The sequence below is a fragment of the Danio rerio genome, chromosome 1 (genome assembly GCF_052040795.2).
Source record: "Danio rerio strain M-AB ecotype USA chromosome 1, GRCz13ab, whole genome shotgun sequence".
In the NCBI taxonomy this organism is placed as follows: Eukaryota; Metazoa; Chordata; class Actinopteri; order Cypriniformes; family Danionidae; genus Danio; species Danio rerio.
The window spans coordinates 59,575,384-59,600,000 of record NC_141021.1 but is presented as its reverse complement, the minus strand read 5'-3'; the positions used below and the strand labels follow the sequence as shown (position 1 = coordinate 59,600,000).

General features: G+C 38.3%; 2 protein-coding genes across 2 annotated transcripts in view; both read right to left on the bottom strand.

Moving 5' to 3' along the window:
- LOC147847066 (sialoadhesin-like) overlaps positions 1–8,446 on the bottom strand; it is a 31,315-nt gene extending 22,869 nt beyond the window's left edge. Inside the window, exons 1-10 of the mRNA XM_087238378.1 lie at positions 8,256–8,446; positions 5,074–5,421; positions 4,736–4,975; positions 3,705–3,947; positions 3,540–3,630; positions 3,405–3,450; positions 2,513–2,578; positions 2,223–2,437; positions 2,070–2,097; positions 911–980 (exon numbers count right to left, since the gene is read on the bottom strand). Of these exons, the coding sequence (XP_087094504.1) occupies positions 911–980; positions 2,070–2,097; positions 2,223–2,437; positions 2,513–2,578; positions 3,405–3,450; positions 3,540–3,630; positions 3,705–3,947; positions 4,736–4,975; positions 5,074–5,421; positions 8,256–8,316 (1,408 nt within the window). The 5' untranslated portion in view covers positions 8,317–8,446. The remainder of the gene's footprint in view (positions 1–910; positions 981–2,069; positions 2,098–2,222; positions 2,438–2,512; positions 2,579–3,404; positions 3,451–3,539; positions 3,631–3,704; positions 3,948–4,735; positions 4,976–5,073; positions 5,422–8,255) is intronic.
- Positions 8,447–13,724: 5,278 nt separating this feature from the next.
- LOC147837574 (B-cell receptor CD22-like) lies at positions 13,725–21,735 on the bottom strand. Its single transcript, XM_087238034.1, has 10 exons — positions 21,544–21,735; positions 17,090–17,431; positions 16,752–16,991; positions 16,420–16,674; positions 16,046–16,300; positions 15,710–15,949; positions 15,551–15,635; positions 15,399–15,444; positions 14,988–15,199; positions 13,725–14,164 (listed from the first exon to the last, which is right to left on the bottom strand). The coding sequence occupies exons 1-10, from the start codon at positions 21,602–21,604 to the stop codon at positions 14,110–14,112; spliced, it is 1,791 nt and encodes a 596-aa protein (XP_087094160.1). The 5' UTR covers positions 21,605–21,735; the 3' UTR covers positions 13,725–14,109.
- Between the last annotated feature and the right edge of the window lie 2,882 nt (positions 21,736–24,617).

The window sequence follows — 24,617 nt, the reverse complement described above, 5'->3', positions numbered from 1 at the left end:
AAAGTGCAATTATTTACAGAGTAATAACAAGTATTTTAATATATCGTTTTTAAAACTAGGATGATGGTTCAATATGAATAGAACAGATCCAAGAACTGTCCATCCCAGTCAAAACAGTCGAAGTTTAGCGGGTCTCATGCTGTCATTAGCCAAAATATCTTGACAAACCACACATAAAGGTCGTGGATCATCAGCTGGTCCTGTCCACGTAAATCCTAAACTGAAATACTGATCCTCATATCGTCGTCTTTTGGGTTTAAGCCCTGAACTTGAAGGCTTTGAATCGGGGTGGGTCTCAGAAACCGACCCATTGTATTAGCAGGCATATACCTGTATTAGCGGGCTTGCCAAACAGAAGCGAATTCACAGCTATGGCCTTCTGGGTAAAAAAAGGTTTTCTTATTTTTGACGTATAATTTTTTTTGCTTTGTTTAATTAAAACGTTTAAATATAATAAAAAATACATATAATAATTAAACTTAATAATTATATTTTTATTATATAATATTTTTTCCCGCGCCTCCCCTGACATGCTCTGGCGCCCCCCCAGACTTACACTAACCCCAATCTAACAGTCCACATATAATCTAATGAGAAGTAGTTGGCATGTAGATGCAATGTAACTTAAATTCAACAAACAGATCATTAAAATAAAGTGTGACTTGTGTCAGCACTTCAGTGCATCACAGCTGAAACCAGTGGTGTGAAAAACTGCTAAAACTGGAGGGTTTCATGACACTTTAACTAAAGACTCTCTACTGAGAAAACAGATTCTCCAGCACAGCCTAACTTCCTATATTAGAGAGAAGATGATCAGCAGATCATTAGAAAATGGCTGATAATGTCTGATTGTGTGGTGTGTGTAAATGCAGAGAAATAAAGCAGTGATGTGAATGTAAGATTGACTCACTGTGAATGATGAGCAGAAAGATCAGATGAAGAGCAGGAGCCATTCTGAGCCACATCAGCATCAAATCTATCTAGAATCCAGCATTAATCATCACTTCTACACTCATCAACAGTAAATGTACATCACCCTAAACAGCTCTTAGTGTTAGGAAGATCTTTACACATCTGCAGATTATTAATGCACAACATCAGTGTGTGTAAATCAACTGATGACTGAGATCAACACAAGATATTTCTCATGTCACAAATCATGTGTTATATGAGCTTCATCTACACTAATCATCAGTCAAATACCAGTGTGTTTGTCTTACCGTGTTGAAGAGCAGCCGATCAACAGCGACTGATGGACTGAGTGTGTAAAGAGATGCACTTCTTCTTTAAATGACAGACTTTCTGTGGCTAACACTAATTTACACATAATTGCAGAACTATCAGTGTTCCTCCATCAGCAAAAACCCTACCAGTGACTAAAGAAAAGCGTTTTTACTTGAAGTTAATTTAAAGACTGCAGAACTGAAGCGAGACTCTCTATTTCACACTTATTAACGTTTCTGCAGACGTAAAAGGATAAAAGTTGATCTTCAGTTGATGCACATCAGTGTTTCTACAGTATCAGCAGCAGGAGATGGAGACCTCTGCTGGTAGATTCAGGCTTTGCACAACTTACAGGAATTCATTTGTGTCATGTGACAGAAAGGGGGTGGAGTCTCCAGTCCAGCAGTGATGGCATTGGCTGATCAGTGTGTTTACTAATGTGCAGAATAATGTATAAAAGATGCACTTTAAATATGACTTTCACATGCAGAATCTCAGATGAGTTTAACAGTTTAATCACTTTATGAATGTCAGGAGGCCGACAACGTCAGTTATTCATACTCAGGTGGCTTTATTAGCAGGGTGAAGGATTAAATACTGTGGCAAAGCACTGATAGCAATACAATACAGAGAAATCAAAAATAAAATCATGACCAGAGGTGTTTAAGTCACTGAAACTCTATACAGAAAAAAATAAACGAACATGTTTATAAAACTTCAAGCTCAATACAAGATAAAACCACATAAACATTTCTATCAGTAGCAGGAGATGAAGACCTCTGCTGGTGGAGTGAGGGTTTGCACAAACACATATGAGACCGTCACTAATAAAACTGATCACTTACAGGAACACAGAAGACAGAATAACAGAAGCTGGAAATATTAAACACTTTAAGACTATAAAGCAATTCACTGACTCATCACTGATGATCCCTGTCAATCACCTGTGGCTCCGCCCACACAGCTCAGGATTGGTTATTTCTGGCTCCGCCTCTCACTGCAGCATCTTCCTGTTGATCTGAACAGACAATAAGATGAAGAAAGACTGAAGCTCAACCACATTAAACTCTTTGACGAGGCTCATCCAATAATCAAACTGCTGCTGAGAGGGTTTATGGCTGATATTGTCTCTTACTGGTGGATTGTGATGTTCAGAAGAGCTCTGAGGATCAAGAGTGGAGCAGGAGTTTTCAGCAGGTCTGTGGTGAACGGTCTGTGTGAAAGACAGCGAGAGATCATCAATCATCTGATCATCAGTGATCATTGTCTGACTTTGACTTTCACTTACTGTGAGTGTGTCGTACAGGTTAGAGGTCGCGGACTGGAGATTCAGACCTGCATATGTGTCTGAGATCTGCACAGAGAGAAGGACATTGTGGCTCTATTTTAATCATCTAAACTTGTGGTCTAAAGTGCACGACACAGGATCTCTTCATTTTAAGGACAGGATAAACAATTAGTGCACACAGTGAATGGGGTTGTTGGATGTAAAAAAAAGGGTTGTTGGACGTAAATTGCATTAAGCCAGTTGGAGTCTCATCTGCCATTCACTTTAGGAGCAAGCTGTGGTTGCCCCATGACAGATTTGCTATTTACACTGGTGGATTTTGTAAGCAGAAAAGCTGAGTACTTCACTACACAGGCAACGTTAAAGACCATCTACAGAATGAGTCGGATTCACTAAAGCCCCCTGAGGTAAAGTATGTGTGGTAGGAGGTAGACAATAATATTTTTTTGCATTTTAATCCTTTCATTTTTCACATTTGAAGATGTTTGTGTGCTGCTGTGCATCCCTCTGTGTGTAATAAGAAACATTTTGGACCTGCGTATCTCTAACGTGCCCTTTAAATAAAAGCAAACCGCACCATTAACTGTAGAGCAGCTTTTAGTCAGTGATTGGTTTGGTTTATTTCATTTTCCTCAAAATAGCAACATGTCAATAATGCGCCTTAACACACCTCCTTTTCAAACCAGCACACTGATGGGTGCATAAATGGTTTGCGATTTAAACAAAGCAGCCAAGGACATGAAAATGGTACCTGAACCAGACTGAACTGGATTAATGATTGAGGAGCTCAATGTAAATCAGTTTTTACTCTGCACTCTTAATATCTCTGTACGATCATCACGGCTGTAGGAAACATGCAGGTAAACACAGTTAATAATGAAGATCATCTCACCACAGTGTCTTTCACTGCAGATCTTCTGCTCTTCCTTTTAAAAACACTGTCAAAAGAAAAGAAAATGTATTTAACTTAAATCTAAGGTAAATAAAGTATACAAGTTATTATTGCAGTTTTATATGATGTGCTCACATTGCAAACAGGATAATGAAGATGATGATGAATAATCCTCCAAATGTTGCTGTGATAATGATGATGATGTTTCTCCCAGTGCCTTGATAAACTGAAAGATGAAGCAGATCATGATTAACTCTCCAGACTGATGAAGTTACAGGAGTGTGATGATAAAAGCTTCACCAGTGACAGTGACGGCGTCTGATCTCTGAGCTCCATGTGGATTGTGAGCCTCACAGTAGAAGCGTCCACTCTGTACTGCACTGAAACTCTGTCCAGATCCAACAGCTGAGCTTTGATTCTCCTCAAACCAGCTGAAGTTCAGAGCAGGAGGATTTGAGTGACTGATGCACATCAGAGTCACTGAATCTCCCTCCTTTATTATAGCAGATCCACTGAGGAAGATCACAGGAGTATCTGGAGCATCTGCAGGAGAAACAAGATTTAAAATTAAATAAAAAATCAGTTAAAATGTGTACCAAATACAGCATATTAAAGGGGCAGTCTTTTGCTTTTATATATCTTTATATATATATTTTTATATATATATATTTATATATATATATTTATATATATATATATATATATTTTTTAAAATAGGAAAAAAATGCTTATTGAGTGTATGATCAGTAAATGAAGAGAATATTTGGAGGATTTTACTCTTTCTGTGAGGTTAACAATTGTAATAAGCATTTGCAATGTGTTTTAAGTGCGATTTCCGAGCTTTAAATGTAACTTTAACAATTGGTAAATAATAAATAAATGAATTTTCAAATTTTGGTGAACAATCCATTTGATGATGCTGTCATAAACTTATTTGACAGGGTATTGGTACTTTTATTGAGAACTTTTAATGACAAGTTCATTTAGTTCCAATAGTAAAGTGTTGTGAAAATATTGATGACAGTTATAATGGCCTCATGGCAATAATGTTTATGATTGATTTATGACGTTATGTTATCTTGCTAATGTCAAGTTGTCATAAAAACATCTCAAACAAGGTCACATTTAAAATGACAAAACTGAGGTGATGACACTCACAAGCATTCACAACACCACGTCTTTCACACCAATTGGTAGCAATATTGCGAAAGTAAAGTTTAGCTTTTACTTTTGGTATTTTAGCTTTTACAGCTCGACTGCTTTCATATTTATTGTAAGTCTGTATGTTTTAAACAGGTAAACACTAAAAGGTAAAACAGATAAAAACTTACATGTGACATCGAGATAAACAGCAGGAGAGATGTACATTTGTCCCTGCACACCACAGCTGTAGTGTCCTGCTTCTGTTCTACTGACTGACCTGATGTTGAGTTCATCTCCAATATTAGTCAATGTGTGTGAGTTTCTGTACCAGATGAATGTTGGTGTGTCAGTCAGTTTACAGCTGCTTTTACATGTCAGACGGACTGAATCTCCCTCTGTCACTCTCTCAGGAGACTCCAGCTGAAGATCTGAACACAACACACACATTATATCTAGTGCTGCTCTCAAACACTGATTATTATTCTACATAATGACCACAAGAAGAGAGAAACCTCAGGAGAGTCACCTGTGACAGAGAGACGCACTCCTGGTTTACCAAGCCATTTTTGAGCTGATACATTAGTAGTAATTCTGAAATAATACTCGTGTTCATCTTTCTTTGTCACATGACTCAGTCTGACGGTGCGGTTGTGCTGTTTATCTCCCAGATACTGAAGCCTCTGACTGTATTCAGGGTCCTCAGACAGATCTGTAAGCTCTCCATCATGTTTTACCTCGTTTTTGTTCCAGAAGGCTCTCATGATCTGCAATCCCTCAGGGTGTGTAAAAGTGCAGCTGATTGTCATTGTTGAGTTCTGTAGGGCACAGATTTCTGTAGCATTGTATTTCGTACTCCATTCAGCAGCAGAAACCCCTGAAACACAGAAATAATCATGATTAACATGTAGTTTTATCAGTTAAACTGGACTATAAGACACTAGGGACACATGCTGGTTTACTAGTTGTACACAGGGACTCATTACAGATGATATTTTAGGCTGATGTTGTGAATATGAATAATGATCTCAGTGTGAATGACTTCAGTCTTGATGGTGGACAGAAATAAACAGAGAACAGAGAAAATAAACCAGCCGAGAAAAAAAAAAACAATATTAGAAAATAGCAGGGCATAAAAAAAAAGTTAAATTTAATTATTATGAATAAATAATGATTTACTAACATGTAAATAGCATGTTTCTTTATTATCAACTAATGTTGTGATGAATAATAAATAAATGACATTAAAGAACATTAAAGTTTAGTTTAGTCATTCATTCATTCATTTTCTTGTCGGCTTAGTCCCTTTATCAATCTGGGGTCGCCACAGCGGAATGAACCGCCAACTTATCCAGCACAATTTTATGCAGTGGATGCCCTTCCTGCCGCAACCCATCTGTGGGAAACATCCACACATACACACACTCATACACTACGGACAATTTAGCCTACACAATTCACCTATACTGCATGTCTTTGGACTGTGGGGGAAACCGGAGCACCCAGTGGAAACCCATCCGAATGCAGGGAGAACATGCAAACTCCACACAGAAACGCCATCTGAGCCGAGGTAAGTTTAGTTTAGACAATAATAAAAACTCATGTTATCACCACAAGCCTCATCTCATAATGAAGTAAATATACAGTAGTTTATATGTTAGTACATTATTATTTTATTGTAAAGTCTTCTGTTCCTAAATATTGTTGATTTTACATCTCCAAAATTATATTTATGTTGCACACATGTTTTTGTTTGCAGATCAGCAGTACAGTTTACCTGACTTTGCCTATTCAGATTTATATTTGTGTCAGGGTAACACTTTATTTTGATGGTCCATTTAAGCATTAGTAGACTGTCTGCTTAATATATGTTGATTCTGCTTCTTTAACAGACATTTGACTGACTATAAGAAACTTTGCAAGTACATGTCAACTTACACTAACCCCAGTCTAACAGTCTACTTGTAATCTAATGAGAATTAGGCCCTGTTTACACTAGTGCGTTTTAGTTTTAAAACAGCGTTTTAGAATGAAAACGATCCGCGTCCACACTCACGTTTTACCCAGCGTTTCTGAACTGCTCTCCGTCCACACCAAAATGCTGAAAACGCACATCACCTGACCACACACACACACTCTCGGGCAAGCGCTGCAGCATTTATACCCGGATGAGAGCTCTGCTAGTCGGACTTCTCATCAAGCATCTCCAGCTGGATCTAATCTCACTATATTTGCTAAACGTGATATTTCATTCATGTTGTTGTCTTTATCTAACGACATATTCCCTGGTCATTGGAATCTATTACTTGTTCACAGGTAACATGTTTTGGTTAAGCGCAAAGATAAGTTATTAATCCATGTACATTCTGTATATTGACTAATCGCTTGCCTTTATTTCCTATAATGTATAAACTTATTGTATGTTACACTTTTATAATGGCCATTATCGATGATTAAAACTGATATACAGCAAAAGAGAGGGTGTGTTTCGTATTTTTACTGAAACTGAAAGGAGGCAGTTGTTATCGGCTCCGTTTTGTTATAAATATCCACACAGTGAAGATGACGCTCATGCAGCACAACGCCTCAACATTTCTGCTGTCTGTTTAGTTGCTAATAATAAAATGAAAATAGGCAGTTCCTTAAATCATGTTTACATTTTATTGTTGAGAAAGGCAAGGCAAGGAAAGGCAAGTTTATTTATATAGCACATTTCATACACAATGGCAATTCAAAGTGCTTTACATAAACAGTAATAAAAGAAACAAGTAAAATAAAAATAAAAACAAATAATAAAAATGCGTAAAAACAAAACAAAACATAAAAGCAGGTAAAATGTGATATAAAAGAATGAAGAAGAAGAGAAAAACATGATAGTGCAATCTGTCGGACGAAGCACAGTGCTCATTCAGTAAAGGCACAGCTAAACAGATGTGTTTTCAGTCTTGATTTGAATGTGACTAATGAAACAACGTGAAAGTGAATGTGAAACAACGTAGCCAAGGTGATGTGAATGAATTTATAAAGTACACTGTTCCCTTAAAAGATTTACCCGTGTCCTCGGTATAGTCTGTTTTCCATATCAAACTGAGAAGAAGAGACTGCAGCCTTGATCAAACTTGAGAAGTCTGAACTTATAAGAAGAGGATGGAGGACTGAACTGTGTGTGGGCTACTTAATATTGAGGAAAAGGCCCAATCAGATAGGCGAATGTCGGCAGCCCCGCCTCCGTTTTCAGATGTCTCCGTCTTTCCCCATCTACACTGAGACGGAGCAGCAGCGTTTTAGAATGAAAACGGCCTCTCCAGCGTTTCCAAAAAGCTCCGTTTTCGGCGCTCGAGAACTCCGGCGTAGTGTGGATGGATGGCGTAACCGTAGCAAAACTTATGCGTTTTAAACGGGGCCTTAGTTGGCAAGTAGAGGCAATGTAACTTAAATTCAACACATGGGCCATCAAAATAAAGTGTGACCTGTGTCAGCACTTCAGTGCATCACAGCTGAAACCAGTGGTGTGAAAAAACAGCTAAAACTGGCTGGTTCCGTGACACTTTAACTAAAGACTCTCTTCTGAGAAAACAGATCCTCTAGCACAGCCTAACTTCCTATATCAGAGAGAAGATGATCAGAAACCTGCTGAATAATGTCTGATTGTGTGTAGTGTGTGTAAATGCAGAGAAATAAAGCAGTGATGTGAATGTAAGATTGACTCACTGTGAATGATGAGCAGAAAGATCAGATGAAGAGCAGGAGCCATTCTGAGCCACATCAGCATCAAATCTATCTAGAATCCAGCATTAATCATCACTTCTACACTCATCAACAGTAAATGTACATCACCCTAAACAGCTCTTAGTGTTAGGAAGATCTTTACACATCTGCAGATTATTAATGCACAACATCAGTGTGTGTGAATCAACTGATGACTGAGATCAACACAAGATATTTCTCATGTCACAAATCATGTGTTATATGAGCTTCATCTACACTAATCATCAGTCAAATACCAGTGTGTTTGTCTTACCGTGTTGAAGAGCAGAGGATCAACAGCGACTGATGGACTGAGTGTGTAAAGAGATGCACTTCTTCTTTAAACTGACAGTCTTTCTGTGGCTAACACTGTTTTACACACAGTTGCAGAACTATCAGTGTTCCTCCATCAGCAAAAACCCTACCAGTGACTAAAGATGAATGTGTTTTTACTTTATGTGTTTTAATTAAGTTAAGTTAATTTACTCAAGTCTATTTCACACTTATTGGTGTTTCTGCAGAAATAAAAGGATAAAAGTTGATCTTCAGTTGATGCACATCAGTGTTTCTACAGTATCAGCAGCAGGAGATGGAGACCTCTGCTGGTAGATTCAGGTTTTGCACAACTTACAGGAATTCATTTGTGTCATGTGACAGAAAGGGGGTGGAGTCTTCAGTCCAGCAGGGAAGGCATTGGCTGATCAGTGTGTTTATCAATGTTCAGAATAATGTATAAAAGATGCACTTTAAATATGACTTTCACATGCAGAATCTCAGATGAGTTTAACAGTTTAATCACTTTATGAATGTCAGGAAGGCCAACAACATCAATTATTCTTACTCAGGTGGCTTTATTAGCATGGTAAAAGCTGTAAAACTCTGGCAAAGTACTGGTAAAATAAATTAAAGAGATACACATTACACACCATTGAAATAAAATCATGACCAGAGGCGTTTAAATCACTGAAACTCTTAAAGAAAACAAATTACAAAAAACTAGAGAATACATTAATATAACATCCAGCACAATACAAGATAAAACCACATAAACATTTCTATCAGTATCAGGAGATGAAGACCTCTGCTGGTGGAGTGAGGGTTTGCACAAACACATATGAGACCGTCACTAATGAAACTGATCACTTACAGGAACACAGAAGACAGAATAACAGAAGCAGGAAATATTAAACACTTTAAGACTATAAAGCAATTCCCTGACTCATCACTGATGATCCCTGTCAATCACCTGTGGCTCCGCCCACACAGCTCAGGATGGGTGATTTCTGGCTCCGCCTCTCACTGCAGCCTCTTTCTGTTAATCTGAACAAGTGCCGTCAACTTCTCTGGGCTCAGATGCATCTGGGATGGACCATTACACAGTGGAAACGTGTACTGGGGTAAGATGAATCAGTATTTCAGATATTTTTTTGACAGAAATTAACACTGTGTGCTCTAGACCAAAGAATAAAAGGATCATCCAGGGGTGCATTTGTGAAAGCCCTCATTAGCCAACTAACACATCTGCAGATTATTAATGCACAACATCAGTGTGTGTAAATCAACTGATGACTGAGATCAACACAAGATATTTCTCATGTCACAAATCATGTGTTATATGAGCTTCATCTACACTAATCATCAGTCAAATACCAGTGTGTTTGTCTTACCGTGTTGAAGAGCAGCACATCAACAGAAACTGATTGACTGAGTGCGTGAACAGAAACACTTTACCTTCAACACTTGACGTAATTTTGTGGTTAGCACACTTTAACAGTGGCAGAAATAGTTTCTTGTGTGAACAACACGACATATATGAAACTTTCCAAAATTAATTATTTCTTTGTGAACGGTGTTATTGTCCAGCCAGTCTTACTAATGTGAACTACTTCTAAAAGTCTGGGAAAACACAAAAACACAATTTCTCACTGCAAAATGTTGTTTTTAAGAAAATAACAACAATTAAAGTCATTTAGTAAATACACCAAGTCTACTTAATCTTCAGTATACGTGTGTTTAGGTAGTTAACAACCATTGTGAACTACTGGTTGGTCTGACATTTTGCCAAAAACTTGCTTATAAGAGTTAGTTGTTGTTCTTCAGTCTGTCTGGCGCCTCCTGCTGGACTTTCAATATATGACACCATTCACTCTTACAAGCCTTGCCTAATAAAAAGAACTGAGAGGCATATGATCTAAAATAATCCCAGAGACATTAAAAATGCAAGAGAAATCATGTAATCAAAATACATCCTGGAGAAAAAAACAAAAACAAAAAAAAAACAATATAACTTGCAAAGACTTGGGCCGTTTCAATCACTGCTTCTGGTCAGATTCACTAACTCAGCATTTTACAGCATTATCTTTGCAATACATGATAAAAACATGTTCTGAATGAATTAAATCTTTTCTAAACACCACTAGACATCTGCTGGTCAGACTCAAGAGGAAAAGTTGTAACCAGAGGTCACATTAGCTCTAAAATGTCATCTTCATTTGTGTGGGATGTTCAGGATTGGTCCATTTTCAAAAGGTGATCTACTCTAATCTTAATAATAGGATTATAACTGGTTTAATAATAAATAAAGGGTTTTTGAATTGACATTATATTAACAATAAATTGTGAAGCTTTGTGTTTGTAACACCAAAAAGGAAAATAACATTGATACATAGCCCACTTCTCATTTACTAGTCTGTTATGAGCCATATCATACATCTTGAACCTCTGATCTCCTCCTGATTTGCAGTTTCTGTTTGTTTTTTGAAAATGTAATTTTTTGCATTTTTTTTCAAATTTGAAAATAAGATTTATTTTATAGTGCAAGTCCAATGTGATACAAAGCTACAGACATGTTCATTTGCACAGAGTGATTAACTGAGGTATAGTGTTGTCAAGATACTGGAATTTCTAAATTCAATACAAACAAAATATTGATATTCAATATAGGCTGCTATTTTTTTTTTTTGCTATAATAACAATTGCATCGAAAATAGTACCAAAAAGTAAAATAAAAATCTATATGCTAGAAATATGTTCACTTCAAGTTTCTTTAGAGGGAGATTGTTTTTTACAGTTTTTCTCAAAATAGGGTGATGTGGGCATTGTAGCACTTTAAATGCATGTAATGCCTGTTTAATTTATACTTCTAATTCCGCATTTGCCTTACAAAAGTAATAGAACATTCCAGGAAATCCCTAATCTAACCTAAATCTGGGAAACTGTTCATTTGAATTATGGTCCACTAGTGTAGTCTGCACTATTAAGTGTACTTCACTCACTTTAGACCTGACAATGGAAATGTGGTTAGTTTTTACTTGAACTCTTTACCCTGACTTTTTAGAAAAAAACAAAACAAAAAAAAAAACAAAACACAAGAAAATTTGAACAAATGCTACTAGATCATAACTTTTTGCCCACATACAAAATGATTTAGATAAATTGCCTCTTGAGGAAGTTAAATCAGCTATACACATAATGAATAGCTACACACATTTACTGAAGCATTATCACTGGTGATGTATTCAATATTGATGAGAAGCACAAATATCACCAGCCTTTTTGATGGCTCTAAACATCCCTAATTTAGCCATTAATGTCAGCACAGGCTCATTGTGGATGTGTACCCATGTCTACATTTCTGGAGAGCCCAAATTATGTACCCAGCGGCACGTCTGGCTGCATATCATCTTTAAAATGAACACTATAAGTTAGCTTGACCCCGCTGACAGCCTCTGTTTCTTTTCACACTACCAGCTGCCTACCCCCATATGGACGGCTTTTCCAGTGTTACCAGTTTGCTTAGTAGCTTGCTGCATACGTCGACAGACTTGGAACACAAAGTGGCATTGACCATGATGATTAAGGTTTTGTCTGGCAAGAATGGTTCCAGAAACCAGATAAAGCTAAAACATAAAAAATAAATAAATAAACAACATGCTGAAAATGTGGTGTAATCACACAGCCGTGATGGCCTTTCTTTTTCTAAATAGCTCTTGGGTTGGATTGCTTTTTAAGACACTATCTTTTGTGTTTGGGAAGTGGGTGTGTCAGTCAGTCGACAGTAAGGGCGCACTCACACTATGCTATCCAAACTGGGCCCAGGTGCGTTTCTCAATTTGTTTGAGAAGTGTGAGTGCTCTGAATTGGGCTCAGGTGTGGTTCAGTTGGCCGGTCCTGGCCTGGTTGGAAGAGGTGTGCCAGAGCACAATTTATTTGGGCTCACTGTAGTGTGAGTGCAAAGCATGCCTGAGCCTGAAACTGAAGACCCGGCATTCCTACATATAGATTTATTAACCATTCTTAATTTTTCAATGAACACAAATCTGTCATAGTTTATTAAAGACGCAAACCCCTCACTGCACGTCAGCTGCAACTTTAGCAAACTTTCTAATTCCTGCAGCACAAGGACTTTTATGATAGTTTATGAGCATCAAAAGTGGTGGATCGGTTCAGCTAAGTGTTTGACTGCGTGTCACTGCATGACTAACAATAATACAAAATGATATGACTAATGCAATGTCCACTGTGCTGAGTGAGAGCGCTTCTCTTCCTGTTAAACTGAATAGTTGAATCATTGATGATGTAAGCGTGCTCAGGTCCGGTAGGTAAAAATGCAATGGAAGTGCAGTCTGAGATGAAGAGGGGAGGGAGCAAGCTGGCCTGGTCGGCTGAAGTGTATATGGCGCCCTCTAGTGGATAATCTCCTTCACAGGAGAAGAGGACACGCAAGAGAAATTTCATTCATCATTTATTTTCTTGTCAGCTTAGTCCCTTTATTAATCCGGGGTCGCCACAGCAGAATGAACCGCCAACTTATCCAGCACATTTTTACGCAGCGGATGCCCTTCCAGCCGCAACCCATCTCTGGGAAACATCCACACATTTACACACACAAACACAATTTAGCCTACCCAATTCACCTGTACCGCATGTCTTTGGACTGTGGGGGAAACCGGAGCACCCGGAGAAAACCCACGCGAAGGCAGGGAGAACATGCAAACTCCACACAGAAACGCCAACTAAGCCGAGCATCGAACCAGCGACCTTCTTGCTGTGAGGCGACAGCACTACCTACTACGCCACTGCCTCGCCCCACAAGAGAAATTTAATATCATAAAAAATCATATTCAGTGGCCTCTGGTAAATCTGCACAAACTGTTCCCAGAAATGTAGACCTTGGCCTGCCAGGGCAATGAGCCTGGGTTGATTAATGTATATGCTGATGTTAAAAGAAGATCAAAAATCTTACTCCCCTTAACAAAAACTGATTTTTTTTTCTTCTTTGTGATTCATTTAATAATTTATTGAGTGCAGATTTTCTTTGGCACTTGTCATTTTGGTCAAATGAGCAAATTTGGTCAGCACTAAACTCATCTGGTAGAGCTCAATGATTTACATTTGATCTCTGAACAATAAACAACAAAACAATTAAGAAGTAGATTAAAATAACTTTTATTAAAACAGCTTAAACATAAACCTAAACATAAAACAAAGTAAAAAAAGAGATTAAATCAGTCCAGCACAATTAATCATAATTATACACAATGACAATTATTTTGTTAATAAAGGTTTAAGAGAAAAAAACGTGTTAATTTACATGCTCAGCCTTAATGATTATACTTAATCAGCCGACAATACAAGTTATTTGCATCCGTGTGTTTGCATTAAGCATTTATATACTAGATTACAAAAATTAAACAAATAAAACAGCTGGACAGAAGCATAGTTAAAGTTTAACAACAGATTAAAGCTAAATGATTCTCCAATAATCATTGATTCAATAAATCTGTGTTCTCTATTGATATCTGTGTGAGTGGATCTCTCATCTGACGCTGCTGTAGATCACTGAGTCTTCCACTCTTTCAGCATTTGATCGCCTGAAAAAACAAGACAAAAACAACACAACAATATTATCCATCAACTGTATGTGTCATTCAACTTAACCTAAATGGCACACACACTCCTTGTAAATGTCTGAATGACCACAGGTCTTCAGATCAGCTCCTCAGTGGACTTGTGGCAGACACATCCCATAAGGACAGCGATAACAGTCATTGCGTTTTGGGAACGGAGACGAGATTCTCAAGGTGAATGTGTACTTCGACTCTTAGAGGTCAAACAACAAAAAATAAGGTCAAGAGTCTTGGTTGATCTTGGAGTCAGATCTAAGGTTCAGTAGTCTAAATCAGCATACTATCATCTTTAAAACATGCACATATTAGATGCTTTGTTTCCAGTGAGAAACTTGTTCATGGTTTTATCAGCAGTATGGTGGATTACTGTAACGGCCTCCTCACAGGCTTCCCCAAATAAATAGTCAGACAGTTGCAGCTCATCCAGAAAGCTGCGTCCAGGATTCTGACCAGAAGCAGGAAATCAGAGCTCATCACACCTGTCCTCAGGTCTCTACACTGGCTCCCAGTTACATTCAGAATAGAGTTTAAAGTATTACTATCTATAAATAGTTTATACATCACTCAATGGCCTAGGACCTCAATACATTACAGATATGCTCACTGAATACAAACCTAACAGAGAAACACTGTATTAATTGACTCTGATAATGGAAAATACTTTACAGTTAGGGTTAGGTTTAGGGAAAGGGATTAGGTTTGGATTATAATTTAGAACAGGAATGATGTTCTAGAATCAACATGGGGATTTAGTGCGGTTGTTGATGGTCCAGCAGTTTCTCCTCACCTGTGGTCTTGATCAGGCTGCTGAACTGGTGTGTCGTCACACTGACGCTGCTCCTCTTCTTCCTCTCTCTTCATCTGTGTGTCTCTGTGATATCGGACAGTGGAGTACTGGATCTCCTCAGCATCTCTGCATTCAGCAGCTCTTCCTCTTTTGGGATTTACACTGGCATACAGAGCATCACCCGCTGATCCAGGAGCAGAATACAGATCATTCTGAAACACAACAAAATAAGAGCCTTTAATACAAAGCATCTGGATTTTTCTCACTGAATCGTACTGCAGATGTGATGTAGATATGCTGATGACTTTAAAGTTAAAATTGTAAATATACCAGAAATTTGAATAACACAAAGAAAAACATGAGTTTGTCTGATTTTCCGCTGTAAGGTTGTATCTGCATGATTAACTGTACCTGCGTCACTGAGAGACCTTCAGATTCACCACTCCTTTGTTTCTTTCTGTTGTAATAACACACATTAACAGACATGAATCACTCTTATAATACACTAAATACAGCAATAATTTTTTTTTAACTGTAAAAAAATGTGATTTTATTGATCTCACATTAAACACAGGATGATGATGAAGATGAATAATCCTCCAGATGTCGCTGTGATGATGATGATGTTTCTCTCAGCATGCTGATGAACTGAAAGATGAAGCAGATCATGATTAACTCTCCAGACTGATGAAGTTACAGGAGTGTGATGATAAAAGCTTCACCAGTGACAGTGATGGCGTCTGATCTCTGAGCTCCATGTGGATTGTGAGCCTCACAGTAGAAGCGTCCACTCTGTACTGCACTGAAACTCTGTCCAGATCCAACAGCTGAGCTTTGATTCTCCTTAAACCAGCTGAAGTTCAGAGCAGGAGAGTTTGAGTCACTGATGCACATCAGACTCACTGAATCAGAAAAAAGCTGACCAGAATCAGTGACGGACACTGAGATGCTCTTGGGTGGGTCTAGAAAGAAAAAACACTCATATCTACTTAATAACATCCACAACATTAATATTTATAGGAGGTAATGTTTCAGTAATTGAATAATCAAAAACTCACACTGGACATCTAAAGTCACAGGATCAGAGTTTTTCTCTCCATGTTCATTTCTGGCTCTACACTTGTATTCTCCACTGTCATCAGAGCTGATATTTGAGATGCTGAAGATTCTTCCAGATCTTACAGATGTTTCTCCTTTAAACCAGCTAAAATCTGCTGGAGGGTTTGAGTCACTGCTGCAGCTCAGAGTCACTGAATCTCCAGACATTATCACAGCAGATCCACTGATGGACACTGAGATGTTCTTGGGTGCGTCTGAAACAGAAAAAAAAAAAAAAACTAAAAAAACACTCATATCAATTACATCAAACATGGCATTAAAATCCAGACTTAGAGGATTTAATATATCAGTTACTGAACCATCATTTACTCACACTGAACATCTAAAGTCACAGGATCAGAGTATTTCACTCCATGGTCATTTCTGGCTCTACACTTGTATTCTCCACTGTCATCAGAGCTGATCTTGGAGATGCTGAAGATTCTTCCAGATCTTACTGATGTTTCTCCTTTAAACCAGTTGATTTCTGCAGGAGGGTTTGAGTCACTGCTGCAGCTCAGAGCCACTGAATCTCCAGACATTATTACAGCAGACCCACTGATGGACACTGAGACGCTCTTTGGAGGATCTAAAGCACATAAAAATAAAATGTGTAAATCCTATAATAATAATAAAACTATATAATGAAAATAAATCTGGACTCACAGGTGACATTGAGATAGACGTCAGGTGATGTGAGTGTGTGTCCATGTACAGCACATCTATATCTGCCTGCGTCTTCTCTTCTGACTGAGCTGATGTTGAGTTCATCTCCAATATTAGTCAATGTGTGTGAGTTTCTGTACCAGATGAATGTTGGTGTGTCAGTCAGTTTACAGCTGCTTTTACATGTCAGACGGACTGAATCTCCCTCTGTCACTCTCTCAGGAGACTCCAGCTGAAGATCTGAACACAACACACACATTATATCTAGTGCTGCTCTCATACACTGATTATTATTCTACATAATGACCACAAGAAGAGAGAAACCTCAGGAGAGTCACCTGTGACAGAGAGAATCACTCCTGGAGAGCCAAGCCATTTCCCATCTTTATCAGTAGTAAATCTAAAACAGTACTCATGTTCAACTTTCTTTGTCACATGACTCAGTCTGATGGTGCAGTTCTGCTTTTTATCTCCCAGATACTGAAGCCTCTGACTGTATTCAGGGTCCTCAGACAGATCTGGAGGCTCTACATCCTTTACAGGGTTTTTGGTCCAGTACACTTTCATGATCTGATGTCCATTAGGGTATTTATAAGTGCAGCTGATTATCACTGATGAGTTCTTCAGTGCACAGATGTGTAAAGATTTGTAATTCACAACCCAGTCAGCACCAGAAACCCCTGAAAAACAGATATCATTGTAGTTTTTGTCTGAATATCAATATATTCTGTACAAAAACAAAATGGAGGCTGGATGCATATAAACACTTTTTTATTTTGTTAACAGCTGTTCAGACAAACATATAACGTCACGCAACGCTACCAAAAGCGATAACTGCAGGATTGACCACTTCTGAACACAGAACACAATTAAAGATAATTAAATAATCAGACCAAAAAATATAATTTACATAAACAATTCATGTTAAATTATTGCCATTGTGGTTACTTTTCATTTAACATGATTGTGTTACGTTAAACATAATTGTCACTCTTTGGCTTAACTTGAAGTTTTCATTTAAAAAGTGCATGTTTCAATCAAGTGGCTCATCAAGTATACATAGCATTTCATGAAAGGCGAGCATACATTAAAAAAACAGGGTTGCTTTTCTTGAATTATCTCTATTAACTTCTAATTACTAATGTTTGCACGAGCACAAACGCGTAACCTTCACCATAGTGAAAATGTAGTTTTATCAGTAAACTGGACTATAAGACAATAGGAGCACATGCTGCTTTATTAGTTGTAAACAGACTCATTACAGATGATATTTTAAGCTGATCTTGTGAATATGAATAATGATCTCAGTGTGAATGACTTCAGTCTTGATGGAAGACAGAAATAAAAAGAGAACAGAGAAGATAAACGAGCCGAGAAAAAAATATATAACACAATAATGGAAAATAACTGGCCAAGAAAAATACAGTACATAAATAAAATGTACTAACATGTAAATGATGTTTTTTTTTTATTATAAACTAATGATGAGTTATTTAACTACCTACTTCTTTGTTAGTATGTTAGTTAATTTTTTTTTTTTGTGATTAAGGTAAATGTATCATATTTAATGAGAATGTATTATTAAAGGGCAATTATTTTACTGCTTTTTCAAGATTAAAAAGAAGTATTTTGTGTCTCCAGAATGTCTCTGTAAAGTTTCAGCTCAAAAAACACTTCAGATTATTTATTAGAGCTTTCAAAAGTTTAAAATATTCAGCTTTGAACTATAGCAGTTTTATTGTTGCCTGTGCCTTTAATGCAAATTGGTTCTCCCCACCCACCATTCCAACGTCCCGTCAGAGCCACAGAGATGTGTGTCTCCATCTCCTGCTGCAGATAAGCATCTCAGTGAAAGACATGAAGGATGCAAATCTTACGTAACGCTTGTGAGAAATTCTACAGTAAGAATTTTCCCAATGATTATTTGATGTATTTGTTGTGGAGTTAATTCAAGCCTTTCTGCAACAATGAGTCACACACGATGTTCAAATGTCTTTACAATGTTCATACACATACTGTCTCTACTTTATTACAAACATGCACTGTTTTAAAAATGTTTTCAAGAGTTTACAGTTAGCTGATGATTGATAACAAAGTGTGTTTGGCATGCTGTCCCGAGAGAGAGACCTGAGCTCAGAATATCCTCGAGCCCTGGGCTCCCTCCCATTTGCAGGACGAGATGGGAGATTAAGCTCAGGTAGGCCTCGAGAACTCCCCTGCTTTTGAAAGTGTTAAGACTAGCTATGAGAGATAGCTGACTAAGAGTTTATCTATGATGCCATTTTGGATTAGTCAATTTACTTATATGGTATGTCTTTGGACGGTGGAAGGAAACCAGGGTACCCAGGGAAATCCCACGCGAGACGTAAGCACAGGGAGAACATGCAAACTTTGCACAGAAACGGTGATTGGCCCAGTGAGGGCTCGAACCAATGGCACTCTTGCTGTGAGGCCCCCGCCCTATAAGGAGAAGGGGATGGGGGGGGGATTCTTCAAGATGAAGATGACTGAAGTGGAAAACTGGTTATATATAGTGAGTTAGTATTCATCTGATTGGCGAGATATGTGTGGCTGATGCGGGACCAGCTGTAGTCAATCATAAGCATGTGATTCTCTCGAAACTTCACTTAAACTTGAAAAAATCATTCTCTTGGGTGTAGATTAGGGTTGGGTACCGAAACCCGGTGCCAATATAGCACCGGTACCTTGGTAACCAGTATGTATCGGTATTAAATCAGCGTATGAATTTCGGTGCCTAATTTTGTTGCTGCAGCAAGGACGTAAGGGGTGCATGAAAAAAGGCACACATAGGCGTTGTGTCAGAGCATCACTAAACATTTAATACTAAACAACTTTGAGGAATACGGATAGGCGATATCAAGATTGTTATTGTCGCTAGGGAACAGACGCATGCAACGTGCGCAGTACAGCGCATTCAGCTAGCAGTTTTCGGTGAGCGAGAGCAACACTGAGATCAACACGCGTGATCACGTTCATCAAATTTGCTTAAACTAAGCATTCTAAAGCGTAGTTTACAAGCAATGATTCCTACACAGCAACTGTGATTACCAAAGTTGCGTGTAAGGGGGAAACATGTCAAACCTAATGACACATTTGGGGGCTCAAAGGCAGAGCCTTTCTCGCGTGCTTTAGGTGACATGAGCAATCGTTCCTCCGGCACTCGCTTATGCTCGCTCCCTCTGTTTACGCGGCACTTGCTATCTCTGTGAAGGTGCTACGCGCATCAGTTCCTCGCATTCGTCAGAAGTTGACGCCCATATTGACTCCGGTAATAAAAGGATTAAACTTCAGTCAAATTCTTGTTGTGAAACACTATCAAAATGTTTACCGTTGATGATATTAGACTTCTGTTTTCAAAAGGGATTTTAACTTAATATAGGAAGTCATTCATTTCTTATTTCCGTCTTCAACACAGGATTTATTTACGACACATTTTTAAACATAATAGTTTAAGTAACTCATTTCTAATATCTACTGTTTTCTCTTCCCCCCCATGACAGTCAGTGCAGAACATTTTACTAGTTATTTTGCAAGACAGTTGTATTCAGATAAAGTCCCTTTAGGTATTTTATGGTCTTTTATTCAGATTAAAGAGTAATTTAAACTTAATCAGTTAACTACAAAAGTTAAAATAATTAGTCAAATTATTTTGTAACTGATTTGTTGTGTAAATCAAAAATATACTGTATGTAAATATTTTTTCAAATAAAATATTTTTGTAGAGGTATCCACCATCATTTTGTGGCTAAAAAGTATCGGTTCAGGCACCGTTTTGGCACCTTTATCGTTTTAAAAGTATCGATTTAGCACCGGTATCGAAAAAAAACCAAACGATACCCAACCCTAGTGTAGATGATCACAGAGAGCTCAACATATTTTTTAAATCCTGGTTGCTTTGCGCATGTTCTGTCTTGTTGATATGATTATACACACTACAACGGAGACATGTTAATACGCGGTTGTCAATCAATTCTGTGGGCGGGGAAACCACACTCCTACGTCACGCTGAGGTGGGCCTCAAAAGGGGGAGGGATTTGGATCCTATATAAATGTCAGAAAATTAAAAAAGAGACCTATTGTCTTTATATCACCCCAATATGACTGTAGACAGATCTGTCCAAACTGCTTACAAAATATATTTTCATCATAGGTGCCCTTTAAAGGGATAATACACTCAAAAATGAAAACTCATGTTATAGTTAAGGTCAGTTCTTGATTTAGTTTACATGTTAGCACATTATATTTGGTCAATGTGTTGTTTTGAACTGTGCTATATAAATAAAGCAAGTATTATAATTTATGTCCTGTTTTTGAAAAGTTCCTTTCAAGACTCTTGTTTATTTTACTATTTCCATAAATGTTGCAGTTGTGTTCTGAAATAAAAGTGTCCATCAATATTCATATTGAGACAGTAAGTGTTTTGAATTTTCATATGAATTTTCACCATTTATTCCCAGGACAAGCCAAGCTGATGTTAAAGAACACTATTATTGTCTAGCTGTCAAAAGTCGCTTTTTATTGTGTTCCAATGTACTAAAATGAACACAAGACATTGACTGTTGTCACTAGGAAGATTTAGCCAGCTCTCAGTGCATCAGCTTAAACCAATGGTGTGAAAATAACTGCAAAAGCAGGCGGGTTTAATTTAACTACAGACTCTCTTCTGAGAAAACAGATCCTCCAGCACAGCCTAACTTCCTATATCAGAGAGAAGATTATCAGAAACCTGCTGAATAAATAAAGCAGTGATGTGAATGTAAGATTGACTCACTGTGAATGATGAGCAGAAAGATCAGATGAAGAGCAGGAGCCATTCTGAGCCACATCAGCATCAAATCTATCTAGAATCCAGCATTAATCATCACTTCTACACTCATCAACAGTAAATGTACATCACCCTAAACAGCTCTTAGTGTTAGGAAGATCTTTACACATCTGCAGATTATTAATGCACAACATCAGTGTGTGTAAATCAACTGATGACTGAGATCAACACAAGATATTTCTCATGTCACAAATCATGTGTTATATGAGCTTCATCTACACTAATCATCAGTCAAATACCAGTGTGTTTGTCTTACCGTGTTGAAGAGCAGCCGATCAACAGCGACTGATGGACTGACTATTTTAACTCATGCACTTCTCCTTTACAGTGGCAGGCTTTTTGTGGTTAACGCTGTTTAATATCTGTCCCTCCTCTTAACTGAACATCACAGAGGTTAAACTCTCTAAAGTTCATGATGTTTTAAGATAATGATGGGTTATATTAGAGACCGGTGAGTATTTGGAGGATAAGGCCTTAGTGGATTAGGGGTGTAATCAAACCTTCATCCATCAAAGCCTGATGCAAAAACATTTCATAGAAGGAGAGTGGCACAGATCGGGTGTGGTGTGTGCACAGGAATATAGTTCACTTTCTACTGTTTTACACTATTTTGGCTTTAGATTTTTAATTTCGGGGTCAAACACAGTGTCGAGGTGGCAGTTAGTCATCACCTAAAACATCCACTAATTCTGGGAATGAGGACTACAGCCCGATTGACCGCTCACCTCCCCTTATTTTGTTATTATTCAAAGTTATATTAAGTGACCCAAGACACTAAAAAGAGATTATTAAGAAACTTCTTAAACCTCTTACTAGATTGTAACCCAGTTATTATTTCCTAAAAGCAGCCACAAAATACATTTCCAGGAAGCTTATTCAAATCCTATGGCCAGACATTTAGGTCAAGCGACCACCTTAAACTGTTTTAATAACCAAATATTTTGGCTGGGCATTCACAATGTGAAAGTCAGATAATAAACCTACTGGGTTGCCCAAAAGCAGCTTCAATCCCTTTACCGCTAACTGGGGACCACCTTCAAGAAAATTGGCATGGATCTCATCAGGCCTACTGAACCAATGTAGAGAGGGGAGAGTTGGGTAACGGCCAGCATCTGAAAATTAGGTCAAAACAAATAATATTAATAACACCTGTGTCTTTGATGTAGTTGGGATGGAGAAAAAAATATAGGAGATGTTGGGTGCCCAAACTTGGTCCTGGACAGCGCAAATAGGTATTGCTGCAGCCCAGAGACCTTCAAGTTAGAGGGATTACACTGCAGGTAGTCTTGGTGACCTCCAAGTGGGAGGGACTTAAACCACAAGTAGGTCGGGTTTAGGTGGTGTAGGTGGAGCTGAAACACAACAGGTTACTGTAAGGTCGGGTTTAGTGTAGGTGTAGACGTTATTAAAACACAACAGGTCACTGTAAGGTAGGGTTTAGGCTTAGGGTAGGTGTAGACGTTAATGAAACACAACAATTCACTGTGAGGTCGGGTTTAGGGTTGGGGTAGGTGTAGACGTTAATGAAACACAACAGGTTACTGTAAGGTCGGGTTTAGGGTGGGATGGAGGTGTAGACGTTAATGAAACACAACAGGTCACTGTGAGGTAGGGTTTAGGGTTGGGGTAGGTGTAGACGTTAATAAAACACAACAAGTTACTGTGATGTAGGGTTTAGGGTAGGTGTAGACGTTATTAAAACACAACAGGTCGCTGTGATGTCAGATTTAGGGTTGAAGTAGGTGTAGACGTTAATGAAACACAACAGGTTACTGTGAGGTCGGGTTTAGGCTTAGGGTAGGTGTAGACGTTAATGAAACACTACAATTCACTGTGAGGTCGGGTTAAGGGTTGGGGTAGGTGTAGACGTTAATGAAACACAACAGGTCACTGTGAGGTCGGGTTTAGGGTAGGTGTAGACGTTATTAAAACACAACAGGTCGCTGTGATGTCAGATTTAGGGTTGAAGTAGGTGTAGACGTTAATGAAACACAACAGGTTACTGTGAGGTCGGGTTTAGGCTTAGGGTAGGTGTAGACGTTAATGAAACACTACAATTCACTGTGAGGTCGGGTTAAGGGTTGGGGTAGGTGTAGACGTTAATGAAACACAACAGGTCACTGTGAGGTCGGGTTTAGGGTAGGTGTAGACGTTAATGTAACACAACAGGTCACTGTGAGGTCGGGTTTAGGGTAGGTGTAGACGTTATTAAAACACAACAGGTCACTGTAAGGTAGGGTTTAGGCTTAGGGTAGGTGTAGACGTTAATGAAACACTACAATTCACTGTGGGGTCGGGTTAAGGGTTGGGGTAGGTGTAGACGTTAATGAAACACAACAGGTCACTGTGAGGTCGGGTTTAGGGTAGGTGTAGACGTTAATGTAACACAACAGGTTACTGTGAGGTCCAGTTTAGGGCTGGGGTAGGTGTAGACATTTATAAAGCACACTACTCGACTCCGTACAAGACAATAAACAAATAAATATTTACAAAACAATTAAACATTTATAAAGCACACTACTGGACTCCGTACAAGACAATAAACAAATAAAAACTCCAGGTTTGTACAGCCCACCTGGAGTTCTAAGGCCCACCTACTCGAAGCCATTTAAACCCTTCTCGGAGGGCTGATGTCCTCCAGAGTTTAGCTTCAACCCCAAGCAGACACACCTGAACCTGCTAATCAAGCTCTTACAAGGTATACTACAAACCTTCAGGTAAGTGTGTTGAAGCAAGTTTGGGCACCCCTGTAATGATTTGCATTAGGTTTGTCACAGAAACTTGAAAATAAAAGATTATTGCAAGAAACATGGATTATAGTAAGATATTAGGGCCCTTTGAATTGGCCAGTTTTGAGCACTTTGGTTTCAAAGAAACTTCAATATGGCAGTTATGATTTTTTTTAACTCCAAAGTGCCCTTCAGAGGCCGATATATGGGTTATCAGCAGGGCCAGACGGAATCTGCAGACGTTTTTTTGCTATTTCTGCTGAGAATTTTGATAAAAATCTGCAGATTTCT